The sequence below is a fragment of the Uranotaenia lowii genome, chromosome 2 (genome assembly GCF_029784155.1).
Source record: "Uranotaenia lowii strain MFRU-FL chromosome 2, ASM2978415v1, whole genome shotgun sequence".
Classification (NCBI taxonomy): Eukaryota; Metazoa; Arthropoda; class Insecta; order Diptera; family Culicidae; genus Uranotaenia; species Uranotaenia lowii.
The window spans coordinates 7700136-7725230 of NC_073692.1; the positions used below are offsets into that span (position 1 = coordinate 7700136).

At 34.1% G+C, this 25095-nt stretch overlaps 1 protein-coding gene across 12 annotated transcripts in view; it reads left to right on the forward strand.

Moving 5' to 3' along the window:
- Window positions 1–25095, forward strand: part of LOC129746935 (protein turtle) — a 142735-nt gene that overhangs the window by 86427 nt on the left and 31213 nt on the right. For 11 of the 12 annotated variants that reach the window (XR_008737414.1, XR_008737413.1, XM_055740886.1 and 8 more), the window contains 2 exons: window positions 1378–2339; window positions 11679–11806. Coding sequence is in view for 10 of the 12 variants with exons in the window: in XM_055740886.1 (XP_055596861.1) it covers window positions 1550–2339; window positions 11679–11806 (918 nt within the window). In the remaining 2 variants the exon portion in view is untranslated. The remainder of the gene's footprint in view (window positions 1–1377; window positions 2340–11678; window positions 11807–25095) is intronic. The other variant, XM_055740891.1, reaches the window with a different exon arrangement.

The window sequence follows — 25095 nt, forward strand, 5'->3', positions numbered from 1 at the left end:
TTTTTCTCAACTTTTTTTTACGTATTTTTACAAAATAATCAATATTATTATCATTAACGTTATTTATAGTCAATTTAAGACCATTCCAGTTATAACGAGAACAACAAGTAATGTAGTTTCTAGAAACCGCTAGATTTTGGCCCATGTGCCAAACTTTATTATTGTCAGAATCAAAAGTTGCCAAATCCGAAAGTTGTCAAGAACGAACAGGGTCTGTATTTTGTTTAAATGTGCAGAATTGATTGACATTCGGTCAAGTGTATTTTTTTTAAAGATAACTATCTAACTAGAAACGCTTCTATTGATAAATTTTGCCAACACTTACGCCTTTTTAAGCACATTTATATCTACTCTTTTTCATTTGATCACGTAGGAAAACCTTTTGTATTTTCTAAGAACAATCGTCAAGAATATTCTTCTGGTGGTATGTAGTTTAAACTTCAAACGAGATCAGAGGATTTTATATCCTCGATACAACAGCTTTGTTGGCTTTGTACTACTACATTACTGATTTCGCAAAAGGCAAAATTCCGTCCACTTTAAGCTATAATACTTATACGTCGTTGTAGGAAAAAAGGTTGATAACACATAAATAACAGGTTTCGGATTTGAAGTCTACAAATGACCAAATATCATTTATACCCGTTTAACTCCAAGGGCCTCATATGTTTGGGTTATTCTTCGAAGTATCGAGTTTTCTGATTTTCTTGTTTTGTTCTCCCTCATTTTCATCTTTTGTTAATATTGACAATTTTCCTACCAATAAAGAAATTCTTACGGCCTGTGAACTTCAAAAATTCAAAATTGAAAACTTAGGTAGAACTTAATTCTCTCTCTTTCATCTGGTAGCCCTACCAATGGAGTGAAAAGTTGCCCCGGCTGAGCCGCGTAACACCCGGGGATGTTTTTGGGGAAAAGTTGCCAATTTTACAACCGGGCAATTACCGAGACTCCGAATGATGACGGCCAAGACGACGACGACGGCGATGATGATGATGATGATCGTTAGGGAATAAGAAAGAATAGTCCGCCTTTTTTCTCGGGGATTGTTATGGCTGTGTTATACATTACCAAGCTAGTTACACACGGCGGCGCTGCGGTGCCCTCAAAGCAGCCAGAGGGCAGCCATTCTCGGATCATTGCCTGGGCCGTTAGTCAAAAGTTAGTCTTTGGCCTACCGACTTTTTTTTTCCTTCTTTTGGTTCACTCGTTCCCATCAACCGGTTGTGTTTTTACAGGAATCCTAAGACAAGACTCATAAAAAGAACTAAACGAAGTAACTACAACCATTAAGCGTTGTTTTATGCGCTTTTCATCATCATTTTCCAACACGGTGTTAATTGGGTTTTTCCTTTTGTTTCTGCTCTATTCCTCCAGGTGACATTCCGGACGCCAAAGTGAGTGTCTGTTTGTGGGCGAAAGAGAATTCGAAGGTGGTTTGTGACATTCGACGACCAAGTGTACTACTCACGATGCGACGGATCGCCTAAGCCCAGTGCAATGATGACGATGCGTTAGGCTTTCGCCCAGTGACTATGGGATCAGAGGCATGGGCATGTGCGTGGACCCTGGGGCCTTCCGGTGGTGTCAGGCATTGAGCCGGTCGCAATCGCTAACCACAACAGGAGCAGCCACAGCAACTGCGAGAACTTCGGTCGCTTCGTCGACTTCCGCACCATCGTTGGCCGTATCGAGTCACGGCAATTGTAGCAGCAATAGCAACAGCAACAGCAACAGCATCAACAGGAGACCACACAGTCCGTGCAGTAGCGCCAGGGAGGATTCCCTCCATCATCAGTATCCGGGCATTGTTCCAACTGTTAGTAGCCAGCAGGTCAGCTCCGGCAACTATCGGCAGTTGTCCAGTTTTCACAATGCCAAGGTACGCCGAAGTCTAAACGCAACAATATTCATCAAGAAGAAACAGGCGGCAACAGATTCTAAATCACAACCAGCCAGCAGCAGCAACAAATGTGGCGGCAACAGTAACAACAGCAACAAGAACTACTTCTACAACCAGTACAGTAGGGCGAATAATTATAGCGACACCGGCAGCAGTTGTAGTGTAAGACATAGTAGCAGTAGCAGTAGAGACGCGACTTCGAATAGTAGTAATCTTCTTCATAGCACCAGTAGTTTAAGTATCGAAAAGGCCCTAGCGGCGGCGGCAGTGGCGAGTCGAACTACTCAGCGGCGGCGGAGTAATAATCTTAGTCTAACTAGCACCAACAAATTGAGCGAAAACTATAGCTGCAGTGCAGCGGCGTTGAACTGGCTGATTTCATCGTTTGTCCTACTGCTGTGCGTCTCGTTATGCACTAGCTCGATCGTTCCACCTGGTAAGTCAACATACTTTTCCTCCCCTAAAACAATTCTGAATGTAGTAACTGAATATCCTGAAATTGCTGATATTTTTTTAAACTATCTTTTTAACAATAAAAATTATCTAGAATCAGCCTTAAAAATAGCTACCAGGTTGCCAGAATTTTTGCAGCACTTATTTGCTGCGCCTGAAAAATCCGGTCGATTTAATCTAAAAACCTTTCATAGTCTGGGCATTTGATTTCGAAATTGTCGACCAACATCAGGACAATATCCGGGCAAAATTGGTCAGAACCCAAGAATTACTCAACAAAAATTAAGAAAAAAAATTGATAAAATTGTCTCATCAGCAGATTTGAAATCATATTTAAGGCTTCCGAAAAGCCTTTTATGATTATTTTTCTTTAAGCTTGCTGAAGAAATTGGAAGCATAAAAAAAAATAACAACACAATTTGCTTTTTTTGTATAATTTGGCAAATGTATACATCCGGGAAAAATACGAGTTTTTTTGCATGCAATCCAGGCAACTGGGCCGGATCGGACTGTTCCCAAATTTTAAACTATCCAGGCAAACCCGGATACAATCGGGCAATTTGTCAACCTTAAGCAGTAACAGTGTAGCAAATTTACAAGAGAACGGTAATCAAGATCTCTGTTACCATTGCTATCAAAAATAGAATGTAGTTTTTTGAGTTGAGTGAAGAAAGTTACAATTCAATTATTAAATAACAAGGGTGGTGGGCTTAGGGGTGATGATTTTTTCCATGTATACTTTTCAGTTCAAGAAATGAATTTACTATAGTAAAAGGAAAATGTTTGATCATAAAAGGTGATCAAAAATAAGCGTTAATAAACATGTCAGAAAATTGGTTCACCTCCGGCGGAATTTTGTTCTGAATCACTCTAGGCCAAAGACATTTCAATTAGTAACACTATATGACTTTCACGTATTGAAACTTATTTTTTTATTGTAAGTTTAGAATTGCAATTCGATGAACCATTTGTCTCGAAACACAAATCTTGACACACAAAAACCCTACCTTGTTAATGGGTTTTTATAAGGAAGTGTAAGTAAATAAGTTCAGAATTTGAAACCAACCATTTTAACTTCCAAACTCATGCATTTAATATTAATTTTACACATCAACAAGTTATAAGCCATGTGACAGGTGTTCAAAACTCACAACAGTCAAAAGCATTGGCAAAAAAAAAAATCCAAAACATAGTATCCATTTTTTTTATTACTAATCTTCTTGAATGTAAAAAATCCTCTACGTCGTTACAAATTTTATGCAAATATGAAATATTCTTCAAGAAACCAATTTCAGACTCAAAGAACAGTTCTCAATGTTCAACTTCACATTAAAAAGAGTTTTGGTAAATTTAACAAGGCCACAAAATTTTCATTTTTACAAGGTGCAAAGATCTTGAGAACTTATTATGATTAATTTGGGTGCCCTATATTCAAATATTCCATAAGCATTTTTTATCAGCTTTTATTTTTGAAAACTTTTTGAAAATAGGGTGAAATCATTTAAAACATTTTTTCATTTTTTTTAAAACCTTAAAAATTTAAAATAAAGGTTTTAAATTAATAATCGAGTTTCCTCAAAGCCGAAAGTACTTTCTACTTTTGTGAATAACGTGTGAGAATTTTTGTTTGTTTTATTAACTCCATTTTTAAAAATTCGGACATTTTAACGAGTTTTCAGAAAGTTTACAACCAAATTGAATTTTAGATATCCTTTTAAGCAAAAATCAAATCGTTTTTCAGGATTTATCAAATTGGGTTAATGAAATAAAACTTTTTTTTTCATATTTTCTTCAGTTATATAAATTAAACTGGTGATGATAGTTTTCAAATTTTTCAAACTGTAAAATTTTACTTTTTTTTATATTTTTTTTTTATTTCCATCAAAATGTCCCTAATCGGATAAACTTTATTCAGGATCAGTTTTTTTTTAAATTTAATTTAAACTAGCTGACCCGGTAAACTTCGTTTTACCTTCTAAAGTATAAATCGTAATAAATGTTTAATTTCATCTACACGTCCTTAACTGCATTGTGCTCGCCAATAGATTCTTATGGAAATCTCAACAAATAAAGTTTAATTTGTATTGGGACCCCCTATCATCAAAAGTGAGATCCTTGAAAGTATTATACAAACCATCTCTGACCCAAAAAACCCTCGGATACCAAATTTCACTTCATTCCGACCGACCATTCATACGTGATGTTATTACAAAGAAAACGCCTCCATTTTTATATATAAGATATGATAGTTTATGAGTTTTCAATGTGTGATTTCACTCAAATCCCAAATCAACTTAATTTTAAAACTTTAGGTGACAGGCAAAATGTGACAAAAGATTAGAGTCAATGCGCTAAATTCTACCATTTTTTTTGAAAACATAGTTAGACTCCAAAATGCCGTTTCCTTGAGTAATCAATTAAATTGTTTAAATAAGATTTTAATATGCTAAGAAATTTTTATTGAAAAATTTCGTTCTTAACTGTTATAATACTTATCTATTTCATTTTCATATTTTGTTCAAATTTATTACCGAGTTTAAATGAATCGTTTTTTAAAAAACCGAATTTCTTAAGTCAAACTTTTAAACTTTTTGTAAATTTTTTAGAGAGTTGGTTTTTGTTTTTCAACTCTGAGTTTTTTTGTTCTGAAAATATTATCTACTTGGAATCCTAGAAATCTAAATTTTTGATAAGAAAAACAAAGTTTCTACATTTGGTCCTTTCTTGGAACCAATATTTAACCTTTATTTCAAAAGACGGCGTCAAAATACGGCTGTTCTAATAATTGCAAAATTGTAACGATTTAAATGAGCTTTGATCTTATGTTACATGGAAAAAAAAATAAAAAAAAAATCAGAGCTTCAAATGTTATCCTACAATACTCGCGCTCAAAAATCAAAAATGTTTCACTGTGTTTTATTGTTTTTAATTTTCTTTGTTGAATGGATAATATTTTCCTAATTCATCAATGAATAGTTCGAAAAACTACTCTAAATAGCAGATGAAAAGCAAAATTTGAATGAATTTGAAAAAAATCACTCATTATCCAACCTCTACATTGTTAGTTTGAGCTTTCAATGATACATTGAACATGTTGTCTTGTAAACCCTTCCACAAAAAAGGAAAATAAATTTAAATTAAGATAATTAATAATTATTACCATTATGCTGAGCAATTATTAATCATGGTAAATTTCTAACCTTGTCCGAAATTTATTTTATTATAAGGTTTTGATTTTTTAAACATGGTGTTTCTGTGCCCTGATTCTTATGTCTGAAACTCTAAATTCTGGTTTTATTCGAAATTTCAATTCGCATTCTTTTTCTGGTGTTTCTGAAATTTTGGTATCATATTTGTAAATAAGACTGTTTAAAATTGTTCTTTGTTTAATTTCTAGCTCAATCTTAGGATTAATTTTTAATAATTAACTGGAAATCGCATTAATTTAAAACATCAATTTTGATAGATTTTGAATCGTATCAGTGTAAAATTTAAGGGCTGTGTTCGAAAAAAGTGCCACACCTTCATTTATGAATAACTTTTGAGCAAATGGTTGAAAATTGATGAAATTTTTAGTGATACTACTTAGTAATGGAACATTACATTGCATTATGTGCAAAATTTTGTAGCGATCTGTCAAGTAGTTTTTGATATAGTTCTAATGTATTAGTTTTTTGACCAAAATTTTTGGCAACATATGCGCAATCTTTATTGCACATTATGAATTACCATTTTTCTAAACCAAAAATAGCCTTGGTTTAGAAAAATGGTAATTCATAGTGTGTCCTTCATTTTCCGTAGTTTGACCTTAGGAATAACTCATTTTTTTCTATTTTATCGAAACTATGACAAGTTTATCGGATTGTCCACCTTCTGAAAAAAAAATCAACATTATGAACTATTTATCACTCAATCACAGTTTTTGCTTTCCGATCCAAATTTAGTACTAGATTTTTTTTTTAATTTTTCTTCTCGTTTTCCTCCGGATAATCAGGCGAGGCTTTTCAATGAAAAATTTCTGACAAAAGATCCGCCAAGTGCCGGCTAGAAAGTTCGCATCGATTTCCGTACGTAACGTTTTTTTTCCACATTTTCACCTGTATAACGTACCGTATTTTGTTTATTTTATCGGTGGACAGTTTTTTTAAATCATAAACACGCGATGTTTGGTCTGTTTTTTTTTGTTGGGTGAATTAGACTGATAAATTGACCTAATTCACCACTTCTCCAATTCAAAGGTTCGAATGGCGATTTGTAAAACCCTCCTATACCTTCATGGAATTAATCATTCTCACTTTTTTCAAATTTTGTCTCACTGTTAAACTTTCTGAGACTTCTAAAACGATTTACCATATGATTTTTGGTCGAATAGTTGATTTCCAGCTGTTTTGGGGTCTCTCAATGAGACTTCCTTAGATTTTTCACGTTCCTGCTCAAGAATTTTGGTCAATGAATTTGTTCATTAGAAGCTATCTCAGAAACTACTTAACAGATTGCCACAACATTTTGCTCAGGTTAACATTCGATTACTTCAACTCATCCATTTTCATCAATCCGCTCAAAAGTTATTCAAAGATGAAAGTGCTGCATTTTATTCGAATTCAGTCCTTATTATTCTTAAGAGCATGTGTGATGGTCATGAGTAACAAATGGTTTAGAAATCAATTTGCTTATTTGTTGTGCCCCACAACCCCCATGGACGGTCTTTCTTATATAAATTATGGTCAGTTTGTAAAACGTGTTTGATCAAATTTAAAATGCATTGCAACGTTTCTTTAAATCTTTGTTTGAAAATGATTTTTGAATTTAAAACGCACATTAACTTTGTAGGACTCACTTCAGACCGCCATGAAGGAACTGAGAATCTGATAATCATCAAACACTCTGTATTGGTTCATTCTAAAGATGTACCGAATAGTGGTATTCGGCGAACGGCCGAATACCGAATATTGACCTTTTCAACTATTCGGCCAAACGAAGATTCGGCCGAATATTCGGTCGAATATTCTATTTCTATTTCCTTATATTTCTTCCATCTTAATGCCCTTCATGTTTTTGAGTCGACTTTTTTCAACCAGATGATGTATTACAAAATCTTTTTCAAGTAGGGGTATCTCTGACTTGAAAAATTTCATCAATAACTGAAAAGGACATCCGATGACTTGTCACTTCAAGGGCGTTTATCACCAAAGAGATGGGTTCCTCTAAAATCTGGGAAAAAACACGTCGAAACTGGTGCCAATCAATTTAAAATTACTTTGATATCTAATTAGATGAGAGAAGTATTCGAGCAGGATTTCTTCAAAATAGTTGTTAAAAAGTACGATGATTTTTATCAGTCTGTGCGTTAACCTTATGCATGCCATACTTTCAACCACGCGGTCGGAAAAATCAGGACAATTATAGGAAAAATTTGAAAAAAACGGGCAAATCTGAACAAAATCAAGGAAAAAGCATACAATAGGAAAGTGAAATAAAATAACTTGAAATTATATGTTTCATTGAAACGCATGAGCAGTATACAAATCGTATCTAAGGATTAAACAAACATTTTTGTTCATTTTGAAATTATTTAAAAACCGTTCTTGAACACAAAATCTTGAAATTTAAAAAAAATCAATTTTTTAAATTTGATTTAGTCAATTATTTGAATAAAGCCGGCCAAAATCCAAGAGGTTTTGACCAATATCTGAGCATCCCGGCCAGATTTGGCTTATCTTTAATTCTTTATTGGATTTATGGGTAAGCCTGGATATTTCAAGAGCATTCTCCTGTACGATCTTCAGTGAAAGATACACAGATACACCTAAGATGCTTAAGTGAAACCATAAGTTTTTGATGATTGTGTAGCTTTTACAACATTATTTTGGGCTGTTCTATAAATTATCCAAATTCATTTGAAAAAATTTGACAATAATGTTATAGTTTAAATTTGAAAAGTAAGTATTCGGCCTATTCGGCCGAATACTTGGCTCAACTATTCGGTGATCCGAACATTCGGCTTAACGGTTTTTAGGCGGTATTAGGCGCCGAATATTCGGCCAACCGAATATTCGGTACATCTCTAGTTCATTCTTAATTTCTGAATAAATTCTTCTTCGTCACATTTCTGGAACCTATATAAATCGAACTAGAAAATAAATTTTATGGTTTTTTCAGGGGTCAACAATATGATGTAGAATGATTTAATTGGAACTTTCTTCACTCAACTCAAAACTACATTCTGTCTGGGATAGAAATGGTCACAGAGACTACACCTTTATCCAGGGCTGGAAAATAGAAAAAAACCGCTCTAACGTCACGTTAGTCTGATTAAATCAACGACCAGTAAGCAGGTAACATATTTTGTTTCATTAGAATGTGCAGGTTCACAAATTTTACCAAACTGAGCTAGCCTCATCTATAAAACAATAGTTTTGTAGATTTTGTTCGGTTTCGGTACGAGTTTTTATCTTAATCCATTACAACTCTTTTCAAAAAGTGCTCAGTTTTTTGCCGAAAAGTTAATAAATATTGCAAAAATTCTACAGCGAAATTCTATTTTTCTGACCTAGACCTTCACTACCATGCTCTTCTTTATAGGCTACAGTGGTGCCATTTTATTTTAAGGCTAATCCTGGATAATTCTTATTTTTTATTCATTTAAAAAATTATCATTTTTGCCAAACTTTTCGTTTTAAATAATTTTTATCAAAATTTTTGAAGTAATTTTTATTTTTAAAGGAATTCAAACACATCCAAGCTAAAAAATTTAATATTTGAGCTCTAAGGAAAAAAATATGAGCGGAGACTTAAAATTTTGCTCGTGTATTTTGATTAAAAATTTTGAAATTATTTTTTCCAGAGCCATGAATCGATTTTTTTACTGAATAGTTCGTTGGATAGGGGAAAGTCTTGTCTATAATTTTGCAAATTTTCAAAGATATCGATTTTTTTCTTTTAAAGGGTAAAAAAGACACCGTAGCTTCCTGGCGTAATGAAATGTGTAAAATTACGTATTGATCATAAAGCCGTATTTGTACAGCAATTGATACATGTGCTTAAAAGTAAGAGCCTTAAAAATGGATTTTGCAGTTTAACTAAAGCTTAGATCATTTAGAAATGGGATTGTTACGAATGCGTTTATATGAAAAAACATTCGTTTAATGGAAAAACTTTACATGAAGGAAATAAAGGTAATCTAATGATCATTTCTGAACAAATGATCATTCCTGAACAAATTTGAAAAAAATATTTATTGTTTCATGTCCAAAAATGATTTTACAATGTTCTTAGTATCTCCCATCGATCGGCGCTTACTTTTTCGATCATGATATTGATAAGTTTTCCCCACTTATGAAATCTGTATTTTGGGTGACTGCATCATCCTCCTGCAATTTCTGCTTCTTTTTGGTTCAATACTTCTCTTTCAAAAAAAACTGAAGACAATTTGGTGGATTTAGCTGTTTCGAAATTAACAAAACTTGATTATTTTCGTGCCACTAAAAACGTTTAAAACTGGGATGTCTGCTGGCAAAATCTGACAAAAACGAAGCAAAACCGTCATGCGCTTGAACTTTAAGTATAATTGATTAGAATAAATCGTAGATTACAAAATAAACATTGTTACAGGTTTATAAGCTTTTAAAAACAGCGAATATGTTTGTTTTGAAAATTGTTGTTTTTTGCAGCAATAGCAAAATCTTGGCAAATCATTCTATTTTTTTTAAACACCCAGCAAATAAATTCTTTAATCTGTAAGGGTACTTGCCACGAGCAGACATGGTATAGGATTCAACCTCTGGATTTTTTTTTTGAAAAAGAGGTTGTTTACAAATTTTATCGTCCATCAGAAATTATCTGTCTGATTGCCCCGGTACCGGCTATACAACTTACGAGATCTGAAACTACCAAAAATGTGTTGTTTGGGGTAAGGTTTTAATGACTTAGTCAACAGATTTAGATTATCGAAGAAAAAATTGAGGGACATTTCAGGGATCCACACTTAAGTGTTCGCTTATTAAAAATTAAAATTTGCTGATGACCCGTAACCGTAGTTTGCACTGTTAGTTTGTTCGACGGTTTTGCAGGCTATCGATTTGATAATGATGGATTTTGAAGGAAATTGTGCAACATATTTTATATCTTTTTCTCTTGCAACGTAAATATCTCAAAACGCGTGAATTTCTGAAAAATAGGTCGAATAGTAACTTTTACATGCAACAAAATGCAGTCAAAATTTTGTATGTCCAATAACTAGGAAATTTGCTACCAGCAAAAAAAGTGTCCCATTTCTAAATGAACTAAGCTTTAGAACAAATTATGTAAAGTTTCCAAACAAACTTGAGCTCGCTATGTGAACACTTGAAGTTTCTGGATACTGTTTTTTTGTTGCTTGCACCAAGTCTTCTAAATTGCTTGTGCTTCCTTGGTCCAGAGATTTTAATTAATGTTTCAAAATCTTTTTAACATACAGGAGCTTTATGGAGTTGAAATCTTGCGATTGGGAGGCATTTTAAGTGTTTAATTTCTGTTTTAGATTAGCCTAGTCACGTCTGTATGACATGAGCGATTTTCTTGAAGCCATTTTCGTAATGGAAGCAGTAATATATCGAAGCACCTATTTTCTTAACGGAAAGATTCAGGTTAATCTACTTTGGACGTTCAGATATCAGTTGATGAACTCCATATTTTTTAGTTTCTTCAACAATTTTCTTTAAAATAAAAACAATTTATCATAAAAATAACCATTAGTTTAAATAACATTAAGTTTCAAATTGATGAAAATGCATTTTATGAAATATCATGATAATAAAAGGTTCCCGAACAATCTGAGTGTTAGAAGCTTTGCGAAAATTTACAGAATAGATCTCGGAAATAGATTGTTTATTCACAATAAAAACAATTCAATTTTATAAACAATCGTGGTACAGGTAGACATTTCAGAAAAATATTTCCTGGTATATTTAAAAAACTCTCGACTGATTGTGTGACAGTTTTATGACCAAAATATGAAATTCCACACATTTTCATGGAAGGACATTTAACAGTTTCGAACCTTAATACGAGGTTTTACAAAACTTTAAACAAAGGTATTGCCACTGGCTTAAGTTTGCTTTGTGCATTGTTTTTCACAACGGATTTAGAAAAATATGATACAATTTCAGACCTTATAAATTTGTCTTTCATTTGACTACAGCTGCTTTTTGTCTGTAAAATTTTCCGTAAAATTATACCTACTAGCTTTTCGAACGCAGGGCCAATATTCCAATGTACATATCATGTTTCTCCACCACCCGAACATGTAATTCAATCGTATCTCTTTCTCTCGCCTTTTTTCCAGCCCCCCAGGATGCTGTCCACATCACCGCCATCCTTGGCGAGAGCGTCGTGTTCAACTGTCACGTCGAGTTCCCCGGCGATCATCCCGTTCCCTATGTCTTGCAATGGGAGAAGAAGGTGAGCGAAACGGTACGCTATCAACTCGACTCTCTACTCCTAATCAATTTCCAGTTTGTTTTTTTTTTACTCGTCTCTCGCGGAAAAATACACACACTCTGTACCTCCACCCACGAATTCGAATCACGAGTTCCGAGTCTCCGGGTTAATCTGTAGGGTAGCGCATATTTCGGGTTCGCTCCAAACCGCTCCACGAGATCAAACATAGTCTCAAAATGAAAAAAAATATCATACCAAAGCAAAAAAAAAAAAAACTACGTGTACAGACACATCCTTGAGCTTGAACAAAAATGTAGCGACTCGATGTAGGTGTAATATTGTCTATGACATGAAACAAAACGAAAAACACAGTTCAGCAAGAAACTGTATTTTTTTCATTATCGCTGTATCGTTCTTGCCCGATCGTGGAATGAATCTCAAACTTTTGGCCAAAACTCGTAAATTCCGAGAGAAAAGTTTAGGGATTCACGAACCGAAAAACAAGCGCGGGCCGCTCAAAGTTGTTCATGTTGTCTCGTTCGGCTCCCTACCCAAGAAAAAAAGAAAAACCGCATAAGTATTATACAAGTTAACAGCTGTTCGATTTATATTTTTTTACAACTGTACCATCAATATGTTTTACTTAGTTCGAATCTCAATCTGTGCGGTGCAAACAAACAAAAAAGACTTCATTGGTTTTTACATTTTGTCTTCGGTTCGGTTTCGGTTTAATTCGCATTTGATAGCCCGTACGATTCATATGATAAATCGATTATCTGGTTTCCGTTTTTCTTTTGCCTTGGTTGATTTTTTTCTGTTTCTCTGCATCCCCGGTAATTTAAGTATACGTAGTTTGCCTTACCAGAAGCAAAAAAAAAAAACAAACAACAAATAAATACTCCAACAAATCAGAAACAACACTAGCGAATAAAAATCAACATTGATTTGATCTGTTTTTATGTTTTCGGTATCGATTACTGCGAATGCGTGTGTTAATTTTATGGCTTCCCTGGCGCAATATTTCTGTAGTTATTTATCAATATCTCCAACAACGACGCAAAGACAATATAAATGGGGCTTCTACCCTTTTCCCTTTCAGCTCAAACGAAGGCAAAATGAGGCGAGGTCCGGGCAAAGGGGGGTAAAATTAGAAGAAAAAGTATAATGTCCCCATTTCTCCCTGGCTGGGGCTGTAATGGTGTTATTTCGTTCATTTTCTTCTCGAGATATCGGGTCGCAACAATTTTCCCTCGTGAATAAAAGTTGCTGGAAGGCCGATTTTGCCGCAATAATTTTCTCGTCGGTTTGCGAGTAAAATTGCCGTTACAGTAGTAGAAAAGTTTCCGCGGGGTTGCCCGACAGTCCCAGTGATTTGACAACTAGGTGGGGTTTTTGGGGGTTGACTGAGTTTTATTTATACCTTGTATGGTTATTCGATACAACCTCGCATTGCAAAATGCCATTAATAATAATTAAGCTGTTTAATTTTCATTCAGAGCGTTGGCAATGTGATTTCAAACATAAGAGCTTCTATTGAGCTGAAAAGAAGTTAGAAATGGTGGCTCCAGAGAGTCGTGAAATCTTGAGCAATCGTATTGAAACCTTTATTTAAAAATTCAAATGAAAACTCACTTCACAAGCACGCTGGTAAACTACACATAATCTGCTCATGCTTCCCGAAAAATTAATGTGCGACACTCACTTACATGAGTAATGTGTGTCCGTGAGTGCTGCTCTTAGAATGTGATCTTAGTATAAAGTGAAGCGAAGCATGTTTTAGGATACTTTCCTGTATGTTTTAGGAGACGACATTCAGTAAAAGGAATTATTTAGGCAACGCTTTGAAAGCAAAGCACTTAAGCGCATGGTGCAGATGTCCAAATTCCGATGTTTTTATAAAATTTATGGAATGTAAAATAATCATTTACATTCTCGTTTAATTTCTGTTTTTGTAGCCATGAATTGTTTTCATAGGTTCGTAGTTTTGACCCTAGCCAGTAAGAAGTGAATTAGATATTTCGTTGAATCCAAGGTATACAAAGGCATGGGGGTATGAAAAAAAAAACAAGGTGGACTACTTCTAGACCATAACGACGGTCAGGATGGCGTTCGCGGTGGCGCTTCTTCGCGAATAAAAGTATATTATAAAGGCTATTTTGGTCGAAACAGCTGAGAATAAACAATGCAGAAGCAATTAAACAAGACCAACAAGTCTTCTAACGTGGTAAATCAAGAATTTCAAAATCTGAGGTATAAGATCTTCAGAACTCATTGATTTTTCTATAAAAATAGTATACTTTTAGGCGTTTTGAGATTACATTTTTTCTTAAAATACATAAATTTAATCAGTGATTTTCATTTCTATCTACTCAGGGAGTAACTTTCTTAAACAAAAAGAGTGATTCAAACCTTGTGTACGGTTTGCACCAGCCATATTCGGTTCAAAACCTGTTATCGGCAAAAGTCCACGATATTTACCCCTATTGGCCATGAGTCGTAGTCGACCCGAGTTAAAATAAATTTTTGGCGGAAATTTTTTTGAACAAATTAAAGCATACTTGTAAAGTTTATGGGAAGTTGTTAGCAGCTTCGGTCATTAATAAGTTAAATTTAAAAAAAAAAAATACAACCTTAAGTTTCAAACACAACTGTAAAATTGACAAAATTATACCAATGATAAAAAATGACCAAAATTTAAATTTTAAACCTAACTATTCAAATGAAATGATTTTGGTTTGCATTTTTTTACTGTAGTTTTGAAATTTATATTTTTTTATGAAGTTACATAAAACGATATCATTCTGATGTTTAAAAAATAATTTCAAGCACTCAGCTGTACAGTGAATATTTACAGTATATACGGAACTAATTAAAAAAAACCTTGTGTTGTGTTGTTGATGAAATTTGGTCTCAAATTGCAATAAAAAACAACTTTCTCAAACTTATGCCTGAATTATATTCGGACAGTCATTATCTGAAAGAGAAAGAACTTAATTTTTTTTTTTGTAATATTTTGAATTAAATTTTTTTCTTTAACTTTTTAAACCTATTCTCTCAATTTTATGGTACACGTACATTCGCACACTATGTATGTACCATAAGAATCATGCCGAATTCAAAATCGTTGGTATGATTTTTTTTATGATGATTTCAAAATAAGCCTAATCCAAAACAAAGATCTCGTAATGAAAACCCCACTTCAACATCGAAACAATAATTTTTTGTATAAAAGTTTTTTGAATTGTGGAAGGCTTCGATATGGAAAAAAATTGAAAACGGTAAGCTTGGAGCAATTAACAAATGCCTTAAAAACTTGACAAAAGGAGTTGAATGGCGTATCTTTTGTGATAAAACAGTTTTTAAATTATGGAATACAAAAAGTAAAAACAAAAGAAAAAAATAGATAATTTCGAAGAAGACTTTCTTTAAGATTTGTTTGAATGAATTTCATAAATAAGTGTTATGCAAGGTTCAAGCGTTATTCAAATAAAAATAAAGCAGATTATCACGCAATCAACAAAACCTTACAACGAAAAATTTCGCAATTTGACGTTTCCGAAAGCTGCAAACTTGTCTCCTTATCGAGGAGAGATTGACCCTTGACTTGATAATAATTAATCTGGATTCCAGGGAAATAATTTAGATTAACTTAAGAGTATAACATTAAATTGTTTTCATTAATTTCGACTTGTTGTAATTATCTTGTTAATACATCTTCGAAAAAAAATCAGCAGGAAACGAACCAAAGTTAACAGCACCATAATAATTGCTTGTACGCACTAATTCAGAATAGGGGAGAGTGGGGTAACGTGGGCCACTTTTAATATCTCAGCTGTGTGTTGAGATAAAAATCTCAATCCAACTGTCATTTTCGTCGCTTTGCGTAAGCATGTTTTTCTATATGTTGTTGACTTATGTATGTATCATATGCTTCTTATATTTAACTAGCCTAGAAATATGTACTTACATAATTAAACAAGCACCCGCAAAATTGCATCTGTAGGCGGCCTGAAGTACATATCGAAAATAGGCTCATACGCTTATGGTCTAAATTGTCCATGTTATTTCACGTGGAAAACGAATTTTTGATGAAACATCAATAAGTCATACAAACGCAACAAATTTTTTTCCATCTTTTCTAATGCGATAGAGACGAACATAAATCCTATATAAGGAATTTTCCCTTAACGTTTGCGATTCGATCATACACAACTCTCTTTTTTATTTCCTCATCTAAAATTGCTTTAAAATAACTAAATGAATTGTGAAATCTTAATTTTGGATCGACTCATAAACTTTGCACGTTATCTAGTTAATTTGGATTAGGTGGCCCAATTTTCCCCACAGTTTTTCAAAATAAAAAAAAAACCTTTTTTAAAAACAGTCAGAACTCAGGAAATTAATTTAATAAAAATTAAAAACATCGCCTAATGATACCTTTAAAATGTAGAAAACCTTTCTATTTATTTTTTTCTTTTTATCTTTTATAATAAAGAAGTTATGAAGCAAAAAAAAAGTAGCCCAAAATACACCACTCTCCTCTACACTTTGGGAGACGCTCCTATAGAGTACTCATTTCACTTTTGAGTGTTGTGTGAGTGATGAAAAAGCTTCCTGTGTGCAGAGATGCCAATGTGCCTGATTTTTCAGGATTTGCATGATGAGTCTCAGCCTGACAATTGGATTTCACTGATTTTTTTTAAAAGAGCCTGATGTAAAATGGGTAGTAAGGAACAGCATTAGATACCATTGCTGAAGTGAAAAGGTGGATCGACGATCAAAAAAAGACATCATTTTGAGCAAAATTTTCCTTACTTTGGCGTATCTTGATTTTGATTTCACCTGTCCCTGATTATTGAAATGATATTTTGGCAACCATGCCTGTATGTGTGTCTTCATTCTATCTAATCGATCACTCTTACTCCGCTCACAAGAACGTTAAAAAGAGAGGAGCAGACTTTAGCACCGGTCTTGTTGAGCTCTGAAAAGAGTCCGATGCCTGTTGTGCTCAAAAATGTTCATAATTCACTAAATGTCAGGAAAAAAACGCATCAATTCTTATCAAGAAGAAGTGCCAAGCATGAAATTTATTATCATACTTTCGATTTCCCCTTCCCACTCTTACTAACCCAAAGTTAGGAAAAATACTCCTGGCACGTAAAAACTTTATAAATAAAACCATTTGTAAATTAAAAAAAACTTCGATGTATTCGCTCTTTCTCAATTCTTTCATACATAATCATAAAAACACTATACTAAATTAAATACTAATTTATACACATTTAATTTAAAAACAACTAAAGGGTTTTTATCATCTATTTTTAAACATCCAATTTCTTTTATTTCTGAAGAAGATGAATATAAAAAAATTTCACATTTATATCATTTTCTATATTTTTAGTGCAAAATTCCTTGCCTAGCTAATATCTGACATCCATGCTTTAAGGTGGTGCATAAATCTAGGGGTAACAACAATCAGATAACATAACAATACTTTTGACGATATTCCAGTGTAAATAGAGAGCAAACTCTTTTGGATCCAAACGTAGGGGTCGTTTCTAATTTCGTAAGAGCGATTTTGCATATTTCAGAATTGGAAAAAAGGATCAGATTGACCAAGGAAAATTATAGTTCTACCTTGATTTATGGCTTAGACTTTTTTTTTCTGAAAACTGGTCAATAAATTAAATTTGAGTAGTCGAAAACTTTGTACAAAAAATCTATTAAACCAAAAAATTCCAATAAAGAAACGCTACAGAAAGATAAAAAAAGCCCTATTTTGCAACGCTTAGCATTTAAAACTTCCGTTTCAACAGTAGTAAATTCATCGAAATGACATATTTTGAAATATAAAGATATATAGTCATTCGAAAATTTACGAGTTGCTAGCTAGAGCTAAAGACTTCTCTTGATAGTTAAGAATAATTCTCAATTAATAAAACATTTGCAGCAAGAAGCAGTCAATTTCGTCGGTTAAAGTATACTTAGATTTTGGGTCTTCGGGTTTATAATTGCTAAAAGATTAAAATGATTTGCAATACTATTATCTAAAAATTTAAATATAGATAAAGTTTCGAATGCAGATGGTTAAAACTTTCATTTTCAATTTTTGCTGGGATCCCGAGAACTCCCAGGAAAAGTGAATCAAAATTTCTAATAAAATGAATAAAGAAATAAATGGAAACCTAGTTGACGACATAACATATGCGGAATATCAAAATTCTTACAATGGTAGAACAAGCCAAATTTTTGCAAAAAAAAAATATAAAACTGATTTGAGAATCAGAATGTTATGAGAAAAAAAAACGTGGCTTTCGGTGCCCTTAAATAATAATGCAAACTGGTGATTTTTGTGCAAACCAAAGGTTGCAACGTTGTACCCTTTATTGTTTCCCCTCCCATAAAATATTCGAAGGTAAAGCGACTCACATTATTATTTCCTGGCATCTCTTCCTTCGCTTGGCCGGATGGGGGTTGGCAGCATCCTCAACACGCTCCTGGCTCGACCGCGCGGCAATTGCGCTAAGGCCTTTGGTCGTGGCCCATCGGTGCAAATTTGCTGCTGATGACTCCCGGTGCTCTTTCTGCTTCGCCATCCACCCTTGCTCACTGTCGCTTCGATCCCGGTTTAGTGCGACACGGTTTGGATGGACCTCTGCCGCGCCGCACCGGCAATCCATCTCGACCACGTCCTTCTCCGACGGCAAACCCAAAGAGCGTTCCAATACCAGGTCGCCCAGTTGAATCGAAACCACGCGCTTTTTTCGATCGTAGCGGTTCCTGGTTTTCTTCACCTGAGTCCTCTTGCTCCACTCTTGGATGAATTTGTGGATCGTGGACAACCGCATCTCCAGCGCGACCTTAATCGTTTTTTTCGTCCTCTTGAGTGTCGGGTCTCGTGTCCAGCAGAAGTTACCTGCCGAAGTTGACGGAGTATCGACTGGCTCTCCTGGATTCGCCACCTTGATCCGGCCAGGTTCTTGTTTGGTCCACTTTCGATGGTCTTCCTCCGAACAATGAAAGAACGCCAACCAGAGATGCCAATGTGCCTGATTTTTCAGGCATTGCCTGATTTTTCGAAGCTCTGCCTGATAACCTGATAAGTCATTGAATTTCCCTGATTTTTGAAAATATGCCTGATTTTGCCTGATTTTTGCGAATGTCATGAAAAATGGATAGTAAGGAACTTGAGTAAGTACCATAGCTGAAGTGAAAAAGTAAAAATGTGGCTTAATCAAAGCAATCGAAAGATTCCCGTTAATTCTTGCTTAAAAAAGGATTTAAATGGAATCTTTCGATTGCTCGATGCAGTAGAATTATTCAACCAAGTAGGCTCACAACACATATTAGAGTGAAAATTTGCAGTGATGATCCAAAAAAAGGTCATCACTTTGAGCCAAATGTCCGTTACTTTAACGCTGCCTGATTTTGCCTGACTTTTATTTCACCTGTTCCCTGATTTTCGAAAAAAATGTTGGCAACCCTGACGCCAACCGTTTTTTTTTCTTTTCCCTCGCTCGGTCTTTTTCTCGACCAACTTTTGATAGCGGGTTATTGATTTTTTTTTTACACGCTCGCTTTATTTAATGGGAAAGTGGGTAAATTTAAAAAAAGTTTGCGAAAAATAGCTCAATACCGTATCTAAAAAAACAAATGTAACAAGAACAGGCATAACATAGTTTAAAATAGCTTTTTATTTTTTTAAATTTAAAACAATGAAAATATCAACAAACGAAACTGAAAGTTGTGCGATTGTCTAAGTTGTGAAAAACATTGTTACCCAAAGCATGAATTCGACAGAGCGTAACGTTACGAGGTGTGAATAACATTTTTTTTTCTTGGTATTTTGTGTCATAAATTTCATGTTCATTGCGTGTATAACAAACAAGTATCTTTAAATTCAGAATTGATAGTGCTAAATGTTGATTTCAAAACATTATTATTAGCTGAAGTTGTTTCAAAATATGATTGATTGATGTCGCATAGTATTTTCAAACAGGCTTGACTATGTCATTCAAATGAAGTTCAAACTCGTAATATTCGCATGACATTTCCCATAACATTTCTCAAAGACTTTACATATACTATGTAAATAGTATTTACATATACTATGTAAATAAATTCTCAAACACTTCAATGACATTGACAGTCATTCAAAAAAAATGTTACGCAAATGAAAAAAGGCCTTTGAGTTTTGCAATGATATTCGCAAACCAAAATGTAGTGGAATTTTTCTCCTCAAAAACATTTCTGCCTAGCGAATGTCATTGGTTCGATTAGTTCTACTAATGTCGCAATGAAATTCGTGGTTTTAGGAAGGTGTGGATGTCATGAAAAAAATGCCACAGATGTCTCTTTTTGACTGTTATGAAGTCCATTGATAGCATAACATCAAATCAGATACCTATCCAAAACGCGTATATGTATTAGTTGCCGTGTCTTAGGGGAGATGAAACGCGAAATTAAAACAAATTGATGATGATAAACGGCACAAGTACAGCAAGAAATTAGTTTAGCTCCGATTTCAACTTGCGACCCCTGAAATGCTTTAACTTGTGGGTGACGAAAAAGAACTAATCCACAGTTTATGTTGACAAAAAAAAATTTTTTTAAATGTACAGTGTTTTAAAAAATTTGTGAAATCTGTGAATATTTCCTAAATTTTGAGTTCTGTGACACAGATTCTGTGATGAAAATTTGCTCAAAATTCTGTGAAACTATGGATTTTTCTGCGATTTCGGCAACCTTGGTTATCAGTACGACAAAACAATCAAAGAAATCACCGTTGATGCAATTTTATCTTATGCATTTTTGCATAAGATCAAGACATTGACAAATATGTAAATGTCAACTTAACGTCAATAGCAATCAACAGTTAACAAGAAGAGCTGAGTAATAATGATTCTCATGATTCTGATGTCTGATTAACTAATCATCAATTTATCATTTCTTACATGAGAATTTTGAAAACCTCCCCCAACCTTCTTATTAGAGATTGCAAGCAAATGTGGATCATATTCTCCCTTTATATGCTTACATTATAAGTGAATGGCTCATTAAACAATATTTGAAATTAACTGATGAGAAAATTGAAGGTTTATTTTCTAGGTAATGATTATTTCAACTTGTGTGTATAGTGTGTATATTAAACTTCAAGAGGAGATGTTGATGAACCCTACAAGTTTTGAGTTGTTAAAACATCTTCTCACAGTATGGTAAAGTTTTGCGATACATCTCCGTATCGGTACATTGAGTTGCTCTTTCTCTCAATCTTCACCCCGCGTCGCCACCATTCACGGTTTTGTTGTTTGACACGGACACGGTGTGTATATGTTTATGTGTGTGTGCATGTGTCAGCGAGTGTGAGGTTAACGTGTGGCGCTCTGGTGAAGCAATTTGACCCGGACCCCAAACCACCGACCCAATTTAGCCGATTAACACGAGACGCGGCACCTCGCCACCTTCTGCCACAAAACTCACCTTACACCTTTCACAGTTACCAAGAGTGGCAGATGTGTATAGTAGGTGTAGGTACACTCGCTCTTCAACACAATCTACATACAAAACACCCCCAAAAACATCCCTTTTTCGCGTTCCGCGAGAGTGTTAAGGATTCCCTCCTGACCAGAAAAGGGGCGCGAGAATGGGGGGATGAATGTAGTAAGGTACCTACGTAGTTCACACGAAATCGCTGCTCGGAGAATGAATGAAACGACACCGTCGCGTCGCCTCCCGTTTTGTCGTCAACCTTTAGTATAGGAACCCACAGTTGAAGGGGAGGGTGGAGCCCTTCAGCACCGAAGGATTCATTTAGGGAATGGGAGGTTGCTTGCAAGCTTCTGCTAATAACCTATGCGATTTCATTACGACCGCGAGTTGGGTTGGCAAACATCGCATTTTTGGACATGGTTATCCAATGCACGAGTTAGGTTAGGATTGTCGAGAAAAAGGGGGGGAGGTAAATAATAACAATTTTGTCGAAAAATTGTGTTCCAGAAGGTGCACCACCTCCCACCTTGTTTTACTGTTGATTTGGGGCTGTCGCGGTGTTTTCGCGCGTCCGTCGGCTCCAGTGGGTGGCTGAGAAATTTCAAATATGCTGTAGCTAATCCCTCTGGCACCACTCTTCTTTTTAATAAACTTCGGTGGAAGGCACTTTCCGAGGGGCGCTGAGGCATGTACGACACCGTGAAAGGTGAGGGGAGGTCTCGCGGTGGCAAGACTAGCGAAATTAATTTCAACCTGGTGATCGTCCTGGTGAAGCTAAAGGGTGTGAGTGGCTCTGGTATGATTATCACGAGCGCTTATTTAAATTACCGTCGACATTGAATCGACGTAAAAAGGGTTTTTGGAAAAGGGGTTAATGATTCGGAAAAGGAAAGCTGACAATGCTTGAGTGGATAATTTCAAGAGAGACCGTCAAGATTACCTGTCCAGCATTGCTCAATTAGTGTACTGATTGGAGAATAAACAACCACATTAGCTCGTTTTTGGGTAATTAAGTTATTGATTTATTAGTTACTTTGAAAAAATTCAAAAGAGTAAATATAAGCTGATTAAACATTTTGCTAAATTTCACAACAATTCATACATATTTAGACAAGCCTACTTGCTTAATTTTGTTCATTGACCAAGGCCATCAGTTTTGTTCAAAGCTCACAAGAGTGTTGTCTGGAATTGACATCACGTTCACAATGTTCAAAATTGTCTCTGTGAACTGTCAATAACGGCGCTGGCCACGTCCTAGTAGTCAAAAAATAGTTTGAAACAGTAGAAAAAGAATAAAAGATCATTACCGCGCTTTAGGACAGAGATTATCGCTGCACCCTTGCAAAGATTTTTTTCGAGGAATGGGAGAAAGGATTTGATTAGGAGACACTTTTCAGTTCAACTTTTTGTCAAGTATCAAAATCATCAAACTTATTGCTTCGAGGAAGAATTACTGTAATCGGTTAAATTACTATTAAAAGAGAAAAAATATCCTAACTCGTGTTTGGCAATGTCTTTATCTCATTCATAGATTTGAACACAATATACTTCTTCTAACTAATAACCGAAAACCAAAATCCCATCAATTCACAATAAAAAACCTTATTTCATATCTTTCTAATAACACTGTACTTATATTATTTTTAAACTTGGCTCCCCTTAATGATCAATTTTCGACAGCTGACATCGAGAAACCATTAGTCTGCATGTCCTTTAAGGCAAAAAGTCCACGACACATTCAATATCCAAAATCACGCTTAAATTTTAATTTACTCAACAATTTTTAGGAATAGTAAAAACTTATCGAATATTTACAAATATAAGTGAAAGATTAAGTTAGCGATTCTAAACAGATTAATTTGCTGTTCTAGTAAACTCGATTCAATTTAAAGACTTTAGTTTAAGACTCTATATTTGAAGAATTTTTGATATAAATTATATTTATTTTTTGAAGATTTTTAAACCTTTTTAACCTTTTTTTTCCAAAGACAAAATCATACTAATCACTGTGAAAACTCTTGCCTTATCTTAAGCGTTAATCTAATTCTATTTGTCAATAACATAATCTTCTAGAAAATTTTCCTGGTTACAACTTTGTGAAAGGTATTAAAGTGATACAAATTGAGAGAAATTAGTTGTAATGTTACAAGAAAAAATTTGAATAATCTAATAAAAGGTCTCATCACTTATAGTACCAAGACCAGAATTAGTATTCTTTAAAAAAACTAATCTTTTGATTGTTGAGTGTTTAAATGTTCAGGGTGGTTTATTTACATCCAATAATCAATCTTTTACATAAATTTGGTCACAGAATTTATGGGGATTTAATAATCCGGAATAAAATCTTATTCTTTTTTGTCGATCCGATTTTCCCGAAAATGGGTTTAAGTTCAAAAGCCAAACTTTAGAAGATAGAAATTATACTGTAATTAACGAATTAGTTTTTCAATTTTCGATCTAAATTATTTCGATTTTTCAATTTTTCGCAATGTAGATTGTGTACAAGTTAGTTGCATGCAAATTCATGTAAATCTTTTTTCCAATATATTGAAAATTTCAATTAATTTTTATTATCCCCACCCCCCTTCGTGATGTTTCAACTCCAAGTGACAAAAGGCGGATTTCAAATTTGTCCCGGCCTTATAAAAAGCCATCTCGAATATGTGCATAATCTGGCCAAATAAATGTAGAAAAATTAGTTAAAGTATTTTAATCCACTGCAATAAATTCTGTTCATGACACGATGTTATATTTTGTTTTCATAAAAGTAAGAAAATAAAAGGCCAAAAATGCAGAAATCTCCAGACAAATGTTTGTATGTTACATACTAACAGGTAAAACCCGTGTTTTTACTAACTTTATCTAGAAATTAAAAAAGAAATCATTTATTTGAACAAATGCAATCTTTATTAAAACGAAATAATAAAATCGTAAAAAATCCGAAGACTAACGATCTGACAACTTAAAGTGAATATTTAGAGAGAATATTTTCAAAAAACAGTATTGTATCAAATCAACCAATTAAAAAAACAAACGAATTTAATATATTTCCAGTTGCGAAATTTGTATCAGAAACCTCAATCAGAAATCTTTTATTTCAATTCTGTATTTTTGGTTTTCAATAGGAATTCGTTATCGAGATTTTTTTCCCGCAAGAATTATTCGATTATGATTTTCCAGAAAAAAAACCGAATTTTTTTTTTATCAAAACACATCAGTCAATCATGTTTCAAACTTAAAAAAAAAAATGGTCATTTTAATTTTGTTAATAATTTTCACAACAAATTTGAGCGCAAAATACATTGATAATTCTTAAACCTCATTTTTTTTTATCAATTACCGGTATTTCAGTCAAAAGAAACCAAACACAAAATTTACAATTTGCCCGATGTTTTGGTTGTTGGTCTTGGCATTCCTTAAGGGATCCTTAAGAAAATATCTGAGAGTATTAGACATAAAATTGCAAATTTTTGTTTGATTTTTCCAAAAAGTGGAAAAATCGGCAAAATCTGGGCAATCTGACATGCTAATTCTAATGTTATTGAAATTTATTATACGGGACTAAATCTCAACAAGTAAGGAAATAAAAAATATGGCCGTTCATCAACATTTGATAATCAATTTGAAGTTTGATTTTAGAGAAGACCATTGCGTTTGGCATTTTTAACCTTGTGGGGGGAGGGAAGGGGGAAGGGGGGCATTGATTCCGTTCCAAGCTTTCCAAAACTTTAAACTTTGTAAAAATCGGCAGAGACACAAGAACACAGTTTTAGCGGAATAAGTGTTTGTATGGAAGATATCGTAATCATTTTTTCATCAGATTTATCGTTCAC